Raw genomic sequence first — 17,556 nt, 5'->3', positions numbered from 1 at the left:
GTGGCTATAGTACAAATATTTATTATTTTTTTTTTTTTCTAAATCTTCAAAAATGCGATTCAATCTCGAGCTGCGTATTGCGATAGCGTTCGACCTTCTTTTTGGTTATCCTAGAATGATTAGCACATATTTCAAATGCGGATACTGTCCGAGGCCTCTGACCTCAATATTTCGTGACGGAGTCTGGAAAAAAAGTTGAATGGTGATTGGGTATGGGTCAGAGATCTTTTATGTCGTTATTGGATCTCCAGCTGCCTGATTCACAATCTAGATTGGCGTGCAAGGTACGAGCGCTTTCTGCTTTGTTATTATTTACAAATTTGTTGACTATTTCTTTTTTGTTTTTGCAGGGAAATGTATACTGGGTCAGGTTCCAGTTCCAAGATTCCCTTACAAGTTACTACGTACCTGATACCTCGTGAAATGGTACACGGTTGTATTTTCTCAGCTGTTGGCAAATATTTAGTATGTCACCATATGAGAACGCCCATTTTTCTAGAGCGTCTGGCAATTACACCAATCCGTTACGACCAAAGAAAACCTCCCAAACCGGCGACAAATTTTCTTAACTCGACCAATTGGTGCGCAAACAAAGAGTGAAAGTGTTGGGGTAAGAATGACGTCACATCTATTTACCGCTTGTTTTCTTTTTAAAAATCGACAAGAAAACCGGACGGAGTCCCGCAAAGTTCAATCTCCTTCAAATTGATTTGGCACAACTTTTGGCGAATATAAATAAGCACTTTTGCATTACCTGGAAGAGGTTCTGTTGGCAAGTCTTTGAAATTGCCCGTCCCTAGAAACAAATATGTTGCGGCATTCCAGGGCGGACTTAGTGGAGTACCTCCACGAGTTGGCGCTCTTTTTAAAAATTTAAAAATAGGTTTTTCGGAGAACCCTGCCAGACCGCCATAGTCACAGTTGCTGAAATTGAAGAAAAAGAAATTTCGAATCCTTCAGGGCGTCGTACAAACAAGATCCGTGTGAGGTGCATTCAATTCAAGGTAAGAGAAATCTTTAAGCCTGTTTTATGTCTTAGTTCTACGATCTACATACATTTTGGAGAGATAGACGGATATCGGTGTTTATAGGCACTTTTGGCCTCTTATAGAATAACCGTTGAACTTGGACTTGAAAGGCTTGGAACGTCAGGCCTTTTTAGCAGACGAGGTCTATGACGTCACGAATATCTTTCGATAGATAAAGAGAAAACAAATTGTTTTTAAAAGCGAAAGGACTCGTGTGACCTCATTGGCCTGCCATAAGGCATTGGCGTCGATGCGCGATCCAATCATTTTTTACATCACAGCCTATATCTCTATCGTGACCAAAAGTGGTATTTTCGTGATTATTTTCTGCTCATTTCGAAACAACATTTCGTTATACTCTTTTAGGTTTTAGAAAGCCGACTTGAAAAGTTACTTTTTTTTTATTTCTTGCTTTGTGCTGGTCACTTGGTCGCCACAGTCTGTAAAATATTAAAATCAAGTGCGCGGGATTGCAAATAAAGAGAGAGAGAGAAAGGGAAGCACATAGGAATTTCCGAAATAAAACGCTTTCTACTAATCGACATGGATCTCACCGAATTTTCATTTTCATCACTGATGAGAGCACAAGACAAGACAGCTACCGAGCGCGAATAATATGAAATATGCGGCCGCTGCACATGACCGCTTTTGTATTTTTGAAAAATGCTTTTCAAGCTTCCCGCGTCTTTGCTTACGCCGGCACGTGCAGAAGGAGATGGGTCCCGATGCATGGTAACGAATAAACACTTCCTGATATTTCTGGATCGAAGATTGGATCGCAGTTAAATGAATGTTGGGTATACATTTTGAGCCTGGATAAGTGTTCCAACTTGATTCCTGTGTATCCGGTTGCTTAAGCCTACGTGTCATCACCAAGTGTTTGTCATGGCCGATGATTTCTGCGCGTGGAGGAAATGATTTTACGAATTGATATCGTGGCGGCGGAGATGATTACAGAAGAATTATTATCCAGGAAGTCGCAACGCTTGCGATATTTTAGTCTTCAATAAATCGATTTATGAGAGCCGTAAAAAGTGTTGAAAAAAAACCCCCATCGAAATGAAATTGTTATTCGAAACGTGTTTGTTCTTCTCGTCTTTCCTTGCGGCGTGTTAGCCTGAAGCCCAGTATTCAGAAATATCAAGCGATATTCAAATATTTCAGATACACAGCAGGCCTTTTTGAGAGTTGAAACCCGTTGGCTGTCGCCGTCTCGTTTTTGCCGGCGACGATCTTAAATCACGGTCACGATCAACAGTTGTATAGTGACCTTCCACCGGCTGGAAGAGTCTACCAATAGCCAGGTAAACCGGGCCCCACCTTTATCCATCATGAATCGAAATTTAAATTGCTTAATGCTCATTTCCCTACCAACCTTAGTCATCAAGGTTAACTTCTACCTTCTTTTTTTTTTCTTGTATCATACATACGTAATAGGCCTGGGTGAAAGCGGACGAGCGGTGCCGACGAATTTCTAGTCGAGTTATGCGGCGTGTGAATCCCGAAACCGAACTCAACTCGAGTCACGGAACGCATGGCGCGATAGAAAGTGAGAAAGTCTGAGGCGTAACGCCCGCTTTTTTTTCCTTCTTCTTCGATTATTTTCAAGGTAGACATTTAGTGTTTTAAGTAACCAATGCCACTTGTTTTATTTTTTAAAAAATGGTAATATTATTTTGACGCATCAGACGACCAGCTGTCTGGAAAGAAGAAGAAGATTTGAAGGCCACAAATCGTCTAGAAAGCCCTATAGGAATTGTTACTACTACCATGTTGCCATGCCACGGGCGAAAATTTAAACGATCCTAATACGGATTCGCGTCTGCTGCTGCTGCTGCGTCTATTGTGATGTAACGCGACTGCTGGCCCACCGTTGCATGGGAGGCAAAGAGAGAGACGGTAGCTGGGCGCTCAAAAAGAAAAATAGCCCACGAAGTAGGCGCCACCAGGCGGTCACGAATCTACAACAACCGAGTCGGTGTGCCACGAGGTCCTCGCGGGCAGCCCAGCAGTCAGTTACCGAGATTGGTCAGGTGCGGATGTACATGTAGCACTCGAGCTTGAGCTGGACTGGATCGCAGTCCTTCCCTTATTTGGACACGTATTTCCCGCTCTTTTCGTCGCCCCCTGCGTCAAGTCATTTGACAGGATTTCCGTCCGACTACCCGACAAGCTCCGTCACGATGCCGCCGCACTCGGAAGTGGAGAACGATCCGTTGGTGGATGTCCGGCTCCGCAGGCGGAAGCGCAGCCGATCCATTTCTCCGCGCCATTTTCGCAAGACGTCGGAACGGCACGAATTCAACAACAATCACGAGAAATATTGCCTCAACAAGAATGTGTCTGGGTCGGCCAGCACCAGCAGTAGCCGCAGCAGCAGCGTGTCGAGCGAGGTCCGCCTGCTCCGGGCGGGATCCAGCTCTACTTTGATGGTCTCAATGCGAACTTCAACGACCCCGTCTGCTATTACCCGACAACCGGTTGTGGTGAATTTTCACGAGGCTCCTTCATTTCTACAATTCAACCCGTTCATCTACAGAGGCTACCGCACCAATCTTGGAATCGTGGCCTGCATACGAAGGTAAACAACACATCATTTGCATTCGGCCCTTTTCTGGCAGAGTAGATTTCATTGAAGGGAAAACGAAATGACCCGTCCCGTTCGATATCACATGCTCGCAAACATTGTTCTAACTGTATACGGCTCGTTATTTCGCAAAAACCGTTACGTTGCATTCGTATTACCCACAATGACGGGGTGGAAATTTTTTATGTGAACGTCACTTTGGTCAACCAAAGAAACTTTCACTTTTTCGCCTGACATGAGAGTCCCCGTAGAATATCTTTTTTTTTTTCTTTTTTCTCCGTTTTGGTTAGACATTCTCTCTAGATTCAACATCAAATAACAGCCGATAGGTATATAAACTTTCGTTTTTACGGGACTTTTTGGACATCTCTCTCCTGTCCTTAAAGTTGAACGGCTGCCAAATCACACAGTGAAGCTGAGGAAATTGTTGGACAAACTCGACAGACGAAAACAAGAAAACAAAACCAAAAAACATCTTGAGCCTTGATTAAGGCAAACGTGCTCACGCGTTAACCTCAATTTGCCAATTTTTTTTCGTCGCGTATTGTTCAACTGGGTTGCCAAGTAAAAATAGCACCTCTCGACCAAAAGTGGAGTGCGATTCTACGCCGCAAAATTGAAAACGAAAGTTTTTTGTTGTCCAATAGAGTCGATTAAAAGAAATTGCTGACAGACAATCGTAAAAGCGGTAAACTTTCTTAACCGGTTATTTTATATTGCGATTAAACAATCTTCTCTGGCACTGCAGCTATTGAAATCATTTTAATCTTTTTTTCTAATTATTCGGATACAAGTTTGTTTTGGTGGACAAACGAGACGCTCAATGCTTGGACCCACTTGCTCGGATGGATTTATTTTGCTTACTTTACTGTGGACGAAGTCCTCCAGCTAGTCAACAGCGGTGGGACTTCATGGCAAGACAGCGCCATCAGTCTCTTGATAGTTTTCTGCTTCCAGGTTTGTCTCTAATTATTGGAATGTCTGTGATATAGGTCGACCAATTGATAATGACGATTTTTCTCTTACAGATTTGCATGGCCATGTCGACCGGCTATCACACTTTCTGTTGTCATTCGAAAGATTTTTACCATTGCTGGCTCTCTTACGACTTGTGTGGCATTTCCTTCAGCCTCTTGGCCATCTACACTACAGGGATTTACTACGCATTTTGGTGTCAGAACGTAAGACTCTTGGGATTTTATCAATCTTACGTCTCCTCTCACTAGCTTGTACGTGGAGCTTATTGTAGATACCTCTTGTTTTCGCTTCCTCAATCCTAAATTTAGTCGAATTATCAGTCCGTCTAGGCAACTTGGGACATTGCTCCCAGCGACCAATTTTCTTTGTTTGTCTAAGCCGTTTCTTTTATCTTTGAAGTTCATGGAGGATCTGTAATGAAAACAAGTGATATCGTTAAGTAAAAGTAGCCTACAGTTACAGACTATCAGATTTCACCTCCAAAGTGGCCGCGAGCTTTGAAATGTTGTTGTGAACGGGAGAAACGGGCAAGATCGAAAGAGAAAGTGTAAGTAGGTCAAAGTCGTCACCACCCTACCGCCCTTGAACTACAAAATGTTTAGGCCCATGTTATGTCTAATAAGAAAAAAAGTGAAAACGTAGGGTATTTATTACCGAGAACGAAAGCTTTTCTCATCCGTTCTGTTTAGCTACTTTTCTCTATCGCCCTATAATAAATAGGAAAAAGGCTGACTACATCTAATATCGATCCGCAATTAGGTCGATTGTTTTCCACAGCGTTAATGTTCTTCTTGGAAACTCCCTTGACAGGAAATCAGAACAATCTACATCACCATAAGCGGAACTCTGTTCGTAGTGGCCTTGATCCTCCAGACAACGCCTAAATTTCTTACGGATGACTACAGCCGCACCCGCCTCATTTTCTTCGTTTCATGGAGTTGTTTCGGATTCCTTCCCTGCATTCACTGGATTTTGCAGAATGGCGGATTTAGCACGCCCAATGTCTTTGTACGTAATTTTGAACTTGACATCGTTCAGTTCAGCATTCAACCTAATTATTTGGTTTTTGCAATTTTTTAAATTTAGGATTTGGTGAGCCAGATAGGTATCATGTACTTGATATGTGGCGCAGCTTTGTTCTTTTATGTTAGCAAAGTACCCGAGATATGGTTCCCAGGTAATAACTTTGGTTTTTTTTATTTTATTTGGATCAAGATTTTTGCAATCTCGATAACCTTTATCATTCATTAATGTTGAAACAGGTTCCGTTGACTTTATTGGTAGTTCTCACCAGGTGAGTTGCGAATTCGTCGTTACGTTACCATGCCGAAAATCGTGTCATGGCGAAACGTGTTCTCTCTTAAGACGTCTCTCTAATACTTTCCTTTTTTTTATTATTTTTGCAGTGGTGGCACGTTATTATTTTCTTGGCTTTCTGCCACTGGCAGATGGTAGGTAAGTATTTTGCCGACATGCGGTCCCATCATGGCTGCTTTGAGTTTGATAAAACGGGAATTTCCTCTCCGTCGGTCTTCAATGTCACCAACGACAACTTTCACCCTCACGGCACCGTCTTTTAGTAGTCTAAACGACATTTGACAAAAATGGTTATTTTGCGCAAATATGACCAGTTTGGAGAAACGTGCGTGTTGGATGCATGGCTCAATCATCGATTCAACGATTCGATTTGTACATTTTTGCATAGCTCATATTATTATTGATAGTCCCTATATCTTTTACTATTTTTATTCTACACGTCATTAATCATCATCGCTGACCTTTTTGCATTTGTTTTATTTTCGTACGTTTTTCTTTCAGGTATTTTCAAACCATATTTAAGTAGAATTCTTAACCGATATTATCCGTGCATATTTTTATGTAAAAATGGTTGAAATATGGCTGCACCAAGGAGAATTATTACATAGGACAAAATTATAGACCACTGCAAATTTAATTATTTTCTTCCATTCCATCTGATCAAATCATACACAAATTCTTGTTCGATCTTTTAGAAAAGCCTTATCTGCTGTTAAACCAAAACAAACGTAAAACCAAAATGAGGACCTAGTGATAGAGCGCTGGAGCAGAGGGCACAATTTATCATTGATTACCTCATAGCGACTATTGTGTTCGTGCACTCGTGCTAGACAATGACTGAGACTGTGTTTCATTTTTAAGTAAACGATGACATCAGTTTTTATCTAAATCGAAAACAAACTAAGGGAAAATAGAAAATCAAGTTTTATTCATACTCATTCATCAACATTTTCACTTTGCCCAGAACTTTTGCCCTTTGACAGACTCCCTTGCAACTCCAATATAATTGAGTTGAGTTGTATAAATAGAGTCATATTATTACAAAATCCCAAAGGAGGTTTTGAGCGGGTACATTGCAGCGTGCAGCGCAGCGGAACTTCACAATTAATATTGCAAATTGTTATGACGTATTGCAGATGGCAATTGCCGTATTCACGTTTTAATGGAGACACAGTTAGGACAAGAATAAAATAGAGTAATTATAAGGGTAAATTTATTGAAATAAGCAAAATAAATTAAGATGTTTTGGAAAATTGAACTGACATGAGTATAACGCTCGTAACATTGCGCTGCATACTGGACCTTATAGTTGGACTCCCTTGCGTTTTACTGAGTAAACGGGGTAGCGGTTGACGGTCGGACCTACGGATACCTACCGGTCGACCGACACAACTTCGGAAACCAATTAGTCTGAGACAACGGGTTTTTATAGGTTACGATGCTTATGATAGACGTCTTTTAAAGCAACAGAGCGACTAATCAATCGGGGAGTGAGTCTAGAAGTAAAATAAGATTCATGTATCGATGATTGGGACGGTATTGGGACCGCATATTGATGAAGAGCAGTCATACAAGTAAAGCATACAGGGTTATATACATTCACAGCATAGGTGTGACACAATTGGAAGGAAACAAATTTTAATTTTAATAAGAAACGATGATGATGTTCGTTCAGCGACACAACTGCTCACAATCTCAACTGATCTCTACCAAAATTATTAGCTATTCTTTTATTTGGTCTCAAGTCCAATAATCAGGCCAATTACCGCTTGGTGAACAAGAAATGACCATCAGGTGGTCACGAATATTTTCTTCAGCCGCCAGTTGTTTATGTTCCTCGGAGAAGGAAGGAAGTTTGTGAGTGTGCTGGTAATAATATGACTATAAAACTATAATTATTATAAATGAGTGAAATTCATTTCCATCAAGTGTCTGATAAAAGGTAATAAAACTTTTAATTATAAATTAGCAATGAAATAAAATGTTTGATTCAAATACCAATAATCAGTTAAATTACTATTCGAACATTTGATTTACCCGGCCAAATTTACAGTGGTGCCCGATAACTGAAATTCGTATTTTCCCACAAAACCGACAATAAAACTGTCCATAGTTAATTAAAAACAAACGATTGACGCGTTGTGCTGTCGATAATTTGATTCTCATATTTTTTTGCATTTAATGGCCATAAATTTCAATTTCTGAGGTTTGTGGTTTGTGCCCATACTGCCCAATACTCACGCTGACTTTGGAAGTGCAGCACGCGTGAAAGCGACCAATTCAATTTGACTCGGAGACGCGTTTTACAATCTCATTCTTTCCCTGACGGGTTGTTTCCTCAAAAGGTTTATGTACATTTTGACAAGTGCTCCCTGACTAATTAGGCTCGCGCGTTCACTTCTGACCAACTTTTATTGGTGTTCATGTTCAAGGTGGAAGCATGTGGAAGAGTCCTGCCAGTATGATATCATCAAAATAAACAAAATACGAAAAGGAAACATTTGAAGGTCAAAATATAAACTCTCATTCAATGGTTGTATAGTCTAATCCGTGGTTAATTTATCCCTGTAAAATTAATTTTGTTCGTGTAAAAACAAATGAATTTTGGACTGCCGTGCTTGGGTCCGTCTATCGGTAAAAATAAGAACTACGTGCACGGCACAACATTTCTCATTTCTCAATAATAAACAGTCTAGCGTCTAAAAGTCGCGTGGTCGCGTGTCTCTGAGTTTAACTACTAAATGGTAGTTAAAGCAATGGAAGATAGTCGGGAGGCTTCGATTACTTGTAGGAATATACCTAATGGATCGGTAAACTACATTCATATTGTTTTGTCTTGGTTGTGTTCGTAAGTTTTCAACTAAATATGAAGGGTACCGAACCTAGCCCAGTACAACTGGATCATTGCTATGCTAAACCATGGAATTGGCGCCAAGAAATGGCCCATTGTAAACCTATACGTGTTCTTTTTGCAGAGAAGAGTTCTCCTGCTTGGTATGTTTTTTACTCTTTATGGGATTACTGCAATATTATTTACTATTTTCAAAATTTTAGTGATGATGTGATAGATGTTGAAGTCTCTTCTCCCGTAAAACACCACTCTATCCTAGATACTGAAGTCACTGACAAAAATTATGTGGAATCAGTGCAGAAGTTGAGTCTTCTTTCAACAGATGAAAATAATTCAGATTGGGAAGAAACGGTCAAAAGAGATGGATGGACTCCATTGCAAAATCGAATTTTTAATAAGGTCTATGCATTTTTAACATTTACTGTGTTCAGTCAAGCTCATCTACTTTGAAATAGGTTGTAAAATTGCTTATTGCAGACAACATGGCAAAACTAGCTACTGAAAAACTTGAAAATGAAGCTATCCAAAAGAAAATCAACGTGGAAGGTTCTGCAAAAAAATTGAGAATAATCCTTTCCTCAGTGTCATGGGATGTGAAGATAACTCAGTGGCTGCATTTGACACTAATCGAACATCTAAATCAAGATTATCTGTTATGTTACATAAATATGCTACAAGTGCTCCAGAGTCGAGTGCCTACCTTGGTTGATCGAATACTCAACACTCCTCTTACTAACAGCAAGCTTTTGGCTTTAAACAACCAAATCCTGAATTTCGTTGTTAGCAAGCCTTGGGAGCCTGCTTTGAAACCCAGTGTTTCAGCAACTACCAAAGCTCCACCTGTAACACCATTCATTATTATGGTACCTTCAGGAACCAATAATTACAATTCTTTATCAAGGTAAAACATTCATTAAAATTTAAAAAAAATTATGATATTCTTATAAAATCTTATCTATCCTTATTCAGTATGAATGGGTCAAGGCGCTTTCAAACTTGGCACAACCTACTACAGACTCTTGGAAGAGTAACAACTGTTTCTCTCCAGACATCATCGACCCCACAAACACTACCCTTACCTATGTTTGTTGAGGCCATCATCAATGCTACGGTACAGAAAGTCCAAGAGCTGAAAGCAGGCTGCCCGACTCGCCCAATCGTTCTTGCAGGTCTTCAACAAGGGGCATTAATAGCCGCACAGGTAAATACATTTTTATACCTCTCAGAGAGTTAAAATTTATTGCGCAATTCCTTTAGGTCGCCTATATAGAACCAGTTACGGCGCTACTTTGTTTAGGCTTCCCACTCTTCTGCGTTGATGGCAAACGAGGCGAACCTGATGATTTCATTCTAGATATCAAATGTCCTACTATGTTGATCGTAGGTCAATCTTCCTCGACGTGCACTGTAGATGGAATAGAGCAGCTCAGACACCGTATGAAAGCTGAGTCTTCTCTCATAGTGGTAGACGGTGCTGTTGATTCGTTAAGAATGCTAAAGTAAGTCATCAGTTGGCAAACATCATCTCCTTGGCGAATATCAAATTATGAATTCGAATTTAAATTTTAGATGGAAAAAGAAACTACAAAATGTTACCCAGTCGATGGTGGATACCTGTATTTTGGAAGAAATATCAACTTTCTTTTCAGCAGTTTTGACCCAAGTACCTGCTCCAGGTTCTGGGAAAAGGAGTCCAGTTGAGCGGAAGTCTGATGCCACATCACTTAACGCTGGACTCACGAAAAGGCCTAGGCATCAAGTTGACGCGGATGATTCACCCCATTCTGCATTGAGTGGTCATAACTATTCTCAAAGGTGATACCTTTAACTATTTTATTACTGCAATCTGTTCTCATCTGAATATTTATTCGCTTTGCAGTACTCCGTTCGCCCCACCATGGAAGGGTCGTAGTGGAACTGGGCTTCGAGTGCGAGGTGGACGAGCAGGGCCCGGACACACAAGGTTTTACTCATTTATTGTAGTTTATGCTGAATTAATGTTCTTAAAATTAATGCAATTTTAATACCAAAACAGCAGACTCCCATATCAAAGAGCAATCTCCGAAATTTCGCCATCCACTCCAAAAGGTTCGTACAAAGTGGCGATTTTGTTATCGAAGTAATTGATAAATAATTTTTTATTCGAAAACTAGGTCGACTTGCACGTTCCTTAAGTACTCATCGTGCGCTACCAACGTCAACTGACCATTTACCACCTCGTGGGTCTTCACAGCGAGCAAATATTTCCAATTCTTTGGATAGTGTGGAAATTGATTGCAAGGTAACAATTAATGTGAAAGTTAAATTGACTCTTCATTCCTTGCATCGGTTCCATCCTAATTATTCCACTGTTCTCCCTTTGGTCAATAGTCGAGCGTCGGTAGTTCTCAAGGATCGCCCAAAGAGGAAGGCTTTCAGCCTCCGATGGAATGCAAGGTAAACTGCGTGAAATTATTATTTGTACATTACGTCAGAAGAAAGGAATGAATATTGATGGCAATAACTCACGCTAGGGAGGCGGCGATAGCTCCGAGACAGAATCGGCTCCTCCTGCCGATGATGATGATGAGATTATGGAAGATTTGCGCTTTTGCAATGAGTTTATGTCTAAGCAACAGCACAGCCAAACACCTCAGAAACTAGACGACAGCATGCAAGACGATGATTTCTGTCTTAAATACAGTGGCGACGAAGGTATATTTTTAAAACTGCTTTTTATTTCATTTTCCTTTTCTTTTTTTGGTTTCATTCTATTGGGTTTATCATTTGGTTTTTTCTTTCTTTTTCTTATTTGTGTAAATCTATACGGATATTATAGCAGATGATTTACCTCTAGCCGACGTTTGCCGGCGGCTAAGTGCTGAGAATCGCAACCGAAATCTAAACAGCAAGAACCAACCTGCGGATCCACCGGAGTAGATAACAACCCCGTCGTAACTAAATTTTTTTTGTGTATCTCACGCCTGGTCTTACGGACAAGCACTATGAAAATAACTATCCCGGCATTATCAATTATCTTTACATTTTTCCCGATTTTGTCTCCTCCAGCGTCTGACAAAACTCGAAAATGAAAGAGACCCCCCAAAAAAGTCTTTTGTCTGAATAATGAAGCTTCTTGTTGGCGATTTCTTTATTCCAATGATAGAAGCACAGAAGATGCAGGATGTTTTCTTCTTTATAGGACTGAATTGTATTTAAATCGTAGTTGGAAAAAAAATTTGTATTTGATACCATTGTTCAAGTTGTCCCAATTTTTGTTGAAGATTGGTGAGAAACTAGACACAACTTTCCGATTAATGGTAAAAATTGTGAGCGTGAAAATTGCATCAAGTATCTTGTTAATCCCCCCTTTGTTGTGTGGTGAGTTTCCTACAGAGTTCACAGTAAATAGCTCTCGCATTTGATTGAGTTTTGAATGTCTAAATTTAGGTGTCCCGAGACGGCGTTGAAAGAGATGAAAAGAGGTAACACATTAAGGAGGAGGACCGTGCCGTGTCATCGTCACACACGAAGAAAAGCGGGAGAGAGCGCCGAAGATGGCCAGCCCAGCTGTAATAGATCCCGCCTGGTTGATGGAAAAGTTCTTTTCGGGTTGTGACGCTCTTTCTCTCTCAAGCGCTCGACTCTTTTACACGACGGAAGGAAAACCAAACAAGAAGTTTCCTCTCCCTCCTTAAAAAAAAAGAAAAGAAAAGAGATGGATAAGATACATAAATTAGTTTTTGGTGAGCAGCTAATGTAACTTTGTACTCTCTTTTTCTCCCAAACGGACGCAATCATTGACGGGGTTGTATATTTTTGACCCCCGCCATGAAAAAGAAAGAGAGAGACATTGCTGTGTTGCTGGCTCCCGATGCTGATGAGGTGTCACTGTTTTCTCTGGCGCCCAAGCGAACACTCATTAGCAAGGTCCTATATGCAAAGGGAGGGAAAGCTGAGCTACTAGCCTTTTTCTTCCGTCTTCACTCAACAGTTTCTTCTTCTTCGCTGACTCCTGTGCCGTTCCAACTCTAAATGCCACATGTGTCATTCCGGTACCGGACCCGACCCCTTTTACGTCTCGTCGTACAGTGAACACTGTATTCATCAATCTCACCAAATTTTATCTTGGATGGAGAGAAAAGAAACTCGACACTGGATCGTCACATCTTCATCCATAATTCATCCAGCAGCCCTGTCTGTCAATAATTTCCAAAGGACGACGCGCACAAAAAAGAAGGTAAGAATTTGATGAATAAGTGTGAAAGGCCGTTGGGATGACAATCGCTGACTAGAAATTAAAAGATGATCAATAATTGGTGACCGTACAAAGGCAAGAGTTCATTAGGCATCCGTCTCCTTTCGTCCGTCTCCCTTCACCTTTGATTGACAAATCGTATTTTTAGGGCGGTTTAGTCGTTTCTTGTGTGTTGAATGTTAAAAAGAAACAGAAAAATGGTGATCCATCATTCCCGTCGAGTCGACTCATCTCCCACTCGCTTCGACGGTGAAAACCAAACGTGGGTCGACACAAACAACACACACACACACAAGTTGCAGATTGAATCCAGACTGCGCGCGCGCGCCGTTCGCCCGTGTGTTTTAAGTCTTTTTCATTTCTTGATGATGATTTTTCTTCACTTCCATTTTTGTTTTTGTTTTTCGTGTTGTTGTTGTTGTGTGTCGTCCCTTTCGGGTCGTAAAATCGTGAGACATTCTCGTCGAGAAAATGAGGGAAAACTCGGGTGGACGTGTGCGTGTGACGAGAACGTGTGTTGACTTTTCATTAAAAGCGCCGCCGCACGCAACAAATGAGAGTCGCGCGCCACTGATTTCTTTTTCTTTCCATGGCATTTTTCGATTGACAATCGGCTATAAATAGTTAATTTTATTTCCTTTTTCCGTTAAATTTATAAATTTAAATTTTGTTTGTTTCCTTCCCTTTTAAAATCAACTTTTGTGAATCAAACAGAATAACGAAATGTCATTTCGTTACCGTTTTTTATTCTTGGACGGTATTACAACTTAAAAAAACAGTAGAAATATCGTCTTGTCAGGTTTCCCGGAATGATTAAAATAAGTCGAAAATCAAAAGAAGATGCGCAACAACAGCGCTTGGGCGACTCGGACGGCCGAGTGATTCGCTGCTATTTTCGAATGAATGACTTTGTGTTTGGGGGATTGTCTTTTTTCGATGTTCCAGTAGCCGAGAAAGAAAAGGATGGAGAGTCTGAATAGTGTGTGTTTGTGTGTGCGCATCCATCGCCAGTAGCTTCGTTCACTATGAACTCGCTTTCGGTATTATTATTGTGGCAACAGCTCTGGGCTCTTCTCTCTCTCTATTTCTATTGAATTCTTTTCCTTTTATTCCTCTGTTTCTGTCACTGTGTCTATTCCCGTTAATTCAACTGTTGAATGATTGTCGTCGTCCTCCTCCTCCTCTCTCGGTCCCGGCGCTCTATCCCGCCAAATTCGGGACTACTGTTCAAATTGACGGTGCTGGTTGGGGGAAATGAATAAAGTTCGGCGGTGGGGGGAACTCCGCTCGATTGGAAATGGGAATTTACATTATACGTGCGGTCGTATATACACTCGATGTTGTTGTTGTTGTTTTGCCACCAGAGATTTATTTTCATTGATCCTTTCTTTTTTTGTTTGTTATTTCTCCTTCGATTTCCCATTCACATTGATTCCGTGCTGTTACTAGATGGAGCTCCTGCATAGTGATGGGAAATTCAGTCGATTCGGGTCAGCGGGTGTTCGCCATGAAAACGGCCAGGAAATCCAGCTTCTGTTCCGGAATTACAAAAAATAAAAAAAAAAGGCCGATAATAAAAAAGAAGAATCTCTTCTCTATAGCTTCATCTTCTCGCCATCAGGTGTTGAAACAATTTGGTTGATATCTCTCTTTTATAATAATAACGTTTATTCTTTTTCCCATTTTTATGAATGCTCGGAAGAGACGTCCTAAACAGACGGTTTGTAGTTTGGCTGGTAGCTACTTCTCCGTGATGACGTGAAGTCAATTGAGCCATGGACGGTCGGGAAAAAAAATGGGTGGCGTGTCCTTTTGGTCTGTGTGAGCTGGGACGACCCGTAATGGACATATTTAAAAGGCAAAAGGGGAAAAAGAAAGGAGCGAGAAGAGAGAGGAAAGAAGAAAAGAAAAAGAAGAGATGGAATAAGGCCGCCGCGTGATGGAAGGGAGGCTCTCTCTCTCTCTCCGTGTTGTGTTAAGCTGCCACGGGATGCTGTGTTGGCTGCCTGCGGGACCAGGCGGCTGCTCAGTTGCCGGCCGTGATCAGACCGGGACGCAGAGTCTTTTTCCCGTCTCTCTATTCCCCCCCTTCCTCATTTCCTTGTGTGTTTTTCAACCGCTACGAAATTTGGACACATTCAAAAATTGGCGCGCCAATATTCACGCCTTGTTTTTTTGTGTGTTGTTATTTTGACCTTCGCTGAACCCCCCCACCCGATTGAAATTCCCGCCTTGCCTCTATATTTGGCATATTGACATTTATTATTGGCCGATAGTGTTTGCTGTGCTCCATTGTTGTTTTGGCTCGGTTTTTGATTGATGAACAACCCATTGATTTCGAACTTGCAGAGAAAAATCTTTTTCACGGTGGCCGCGCGCGTGAAAAAAAATGGCGAAACTATTGCTGGCCGCTGTCCAGCACTAAATGAAGGAGGCCCTCCCGCATCCCGCGATTGTGTTTTTTTTTCCTGTGTGCCGTACCAGCTCATCGCGCACGTGTGTTTTTATCCTGCGTCTGTCTGCTCGGCTGGAACAAGTTGCCATCGTTTCATTTCACCTCGGCGAGCTCCGCAGCCGATTGTTGGAGCTAGGCAAGTGTGCCGTTGTGCTTGGTCTATGGGTCCGTCCTACACGCTCACGCTCAACAGACACGCTTCAGTCAAGACTGACGGCAACCTTTGACAGGTAAGCCTCACTCTCTCTCTTTTTTCTTTTTCTTTTTCTTCTTCCTCCTCATCTTGGCTCGTAACCGATGAGACAAGGAGTGGCCTCTTCTTCAATTCTTTTCCTTCTCCTTCTTCCTTGTAGATAATATTTATTTATATTTCTATATATATATACATATGGTTTCCCGCCGCTGATTATTCACGCTCACGATGTGTTTTTCACAAGATCTTTCGTGCCCCTTTTTTTCGTGTTTTCTTCTTCTTCTTCTTTTTCTTTTCCTTCACAAAACTTTTATTTCGGGATGATGGCGATTCGCGTCTATAAGGCGGCGTCTCCTTAATTCATTGGTATCCCCCACCCCCCTTTTTTTGCCCGTGCGTTCATTCAGATCAGGCTCGTGCCCTCGTGATTCCCTCGTCCTTGTTTTTATTTTTTCTCGGAGGGTTATCTACCTGTGCGCATCCATTCCGGATGTTTTTTTTTTTTTATTATTTGCACAGTCGACCAATTCCTCGTGAATGATTTTTTTAAAAAGAGGAAACGAGGTCAAATCAAGAGATTCACGCGGGATTTGAACGCGCGGTCCGCACGTCACGTGCAATTGTTTTCTCGTCTCCTTTTGTTTTCTGCGGATATTTTTTTTTTTAGAAAAAAGAAATTCGTTGAAGAGTTTTTGAACGACTATTCTCTTCACGAGATTCGTTTTTTGTTTTTTATCTTCTGGTCGTGTGTGGATCTTTATCGGATGGAGGCCACAACTCGCAGCACATAGGCGAAGCTGCAGCAGCAGCCACCACCACTCTATTGAAATTCAAAACAAGTTGAATGATTGTTTTTTTCCTTCTCTTCAATTCTTCTTCTTTTTACTTTGGAGGCCTTGGGTCGTGTTGATGTGCTTTCCCGGACCAACGAAATTCGTTTTCCCGCTAAGAAGAAGAAAGAAGAAAAAAAAAATTCCCCTTTTGTTTTTCCTCCTTTTTTCTAAAGTAAAAAAGTCAATTGAGAGTCATCGTGATGCAGTGCGCATAGTCAAAGTATATCATGTTGTTTGTTCTCGTTGGTCCGTCGCTTAAATTCAACGAAAAAAAGAAAAAATCCCGGTCCTCGGTTTGTTTTGTTTGTCCAAGAGAGAGAATTATATTTCGTGAGCGATAACAAAAAAAGGCGACGACGATTTTCCCAGAACCGTTTGCGTGAGAGTTGACCATCTCAATTTTGATTGTTTTTTCGGTATTATTCCCAATTTCGTGATGGTCACTCCCTTCTGTCTTCATTAATCCTTTCAACTTTTTTCGAGGGGGGGAAATTCTGAAAAATTTGACTTTTATTGTTGAAATGATTTCAATTAAAAATTGTTCCTCCACCCTACCATAGACTAGTCAAGAGAAAAACCTTGGAGCGTTGAATGGTACACAGAGATAGAACAAGAAGTGAGACTCTATCTGTCTTCTTTTATGAATGATTTCCATTTGATGGCTCTCCTCCATTCTGCTCTTTTGATTCCATCATTTCTGGGAATGCGGCTGCTGCTAGCTTCTCTTCCCCCCCTTTTTCGGGAGGTTGATCAAATTCCTCCGGTTCGGGGTTTAGTGCACTCGGAAGTTGAGCTCTCACACTGTGGCAGTCTGTGTGTGCCCGATCCTCAAATCGACTGAGCAGATTTTTTCCCGTTTGTTTCTTATTTTGATTGTAAACGGACGTCGAATCTCTCGACGGAGAAAACAACAACAAGAAAACGAGGAGGAATTGAGCATCAACCCCAATCGATATTTAATTAGGCACCACACACACACACACATGCAGAACCAAACAGTCCCAAAGAGTATGGCACGCAGACTCTCTGCTCGTCCCGGATCTTGGCTTGATCATCTGCTGCTGCCGGAGAATGACG

The 17,556-nt window shown here is 41.3% G+C and overlaps 2 protein-coding genes across 4 annotated transcripts; both read left to right on the top strand.

Moving 5' to 3' along the window:
- The first annotated feature begins 2,289 nt into the window (after positions 1-2,289).
- On the top strand, positions 2,290-6,530 carry LOC124209559 (progestin and adipoQ receptor family member 3-like). The gene is made up of 9 exons (XM_046607603.1): positions 2,290-2,332; positions 2,466-2,637; positions 2,717-3,609; positions 4,410-4,572; positions 4,644-4,796; positions 5,404-5,601; positions 5,680-5,770; positions 5,856-5,887; positions 6,000-6,530. Exons 3-9 carry the CDS (start codon positions 3,212-3,214, stop codon positions 6,171-6,173), a joined length of 1,209 nt encoding a protein of 402 aa, XP_046463559.1. The 5' UTR covers positions 2,290-2,332; positions 2,466-2,637; positions 2,717-3,211; the 3' UTR covers positions 6,174-6,530.
- A 2,051-nt stretch (positions 6,531-8,581) lies between these two features.
- Positions 8,582-12,165, top strand: LOC124209556 (KAT8 regulatory NSL complex subunit 3-like). Of its 3 annotated transcripts, none has more exons than XM_046607597.1 (13): positions 8,582-8,720; positions 8,783-8,904; positions 8,965-9,160; positions 9,217-9,662; positions 9,731-9,962; positions 10,019-10,260; positions 10,331-10,576; positions 10,641-10,724; positions 10,797-10,849; positions 10,915-11,042; positions 11,132-11,197; positions 11,275-11,455; positions 11,580-12,165. In XM_046607597.1, exons 1-13 carry the CDS (start codon positions 8,652-8,654, stop codon positions 11,678-11,680), a joined length of 2,166 nt encoding a protein of 721 aa, XP_046463553.1. In that variant the 5' UTR covers positions 8,582-8,651; the 3' UTR covers positions 11,681-12,165. The 3 variants fall into 3 exon arrangements, with proteins under 3 accessions (XP_046463553.1, XP_046463554.1, XP_046463556.1); XM_046607598.1 differs by having other exon boundaries at positions 8,588-8,720; positions 10,800-10,849; XM_046607600.1 differs by having other exon boundaries at positions 8,588-8,720; positions 11,598-12,165.
- Positions 12,166-17,556: the final 5,391 nt, after the last annotated feature.

The sequence above is a fragment of the Daphnia pulex genome, chromosome 12 (assembly GCF_021134715.1).
Source record: "Daphnia pulex isolate KAP4 chromosome 12, ASM2113471v1".
In the NCBI taxonomy this organism is placed as follows: domain Eukaryota; kingdom Metazoa; phylum Arthropoda; class Branchiopoda; order Diplostraca; family Daphniidae; genus Daphnia; species Daphnia pulex.
This window is presented reverse-complemented; position numbering and strand designations above follow the sequence as displayed.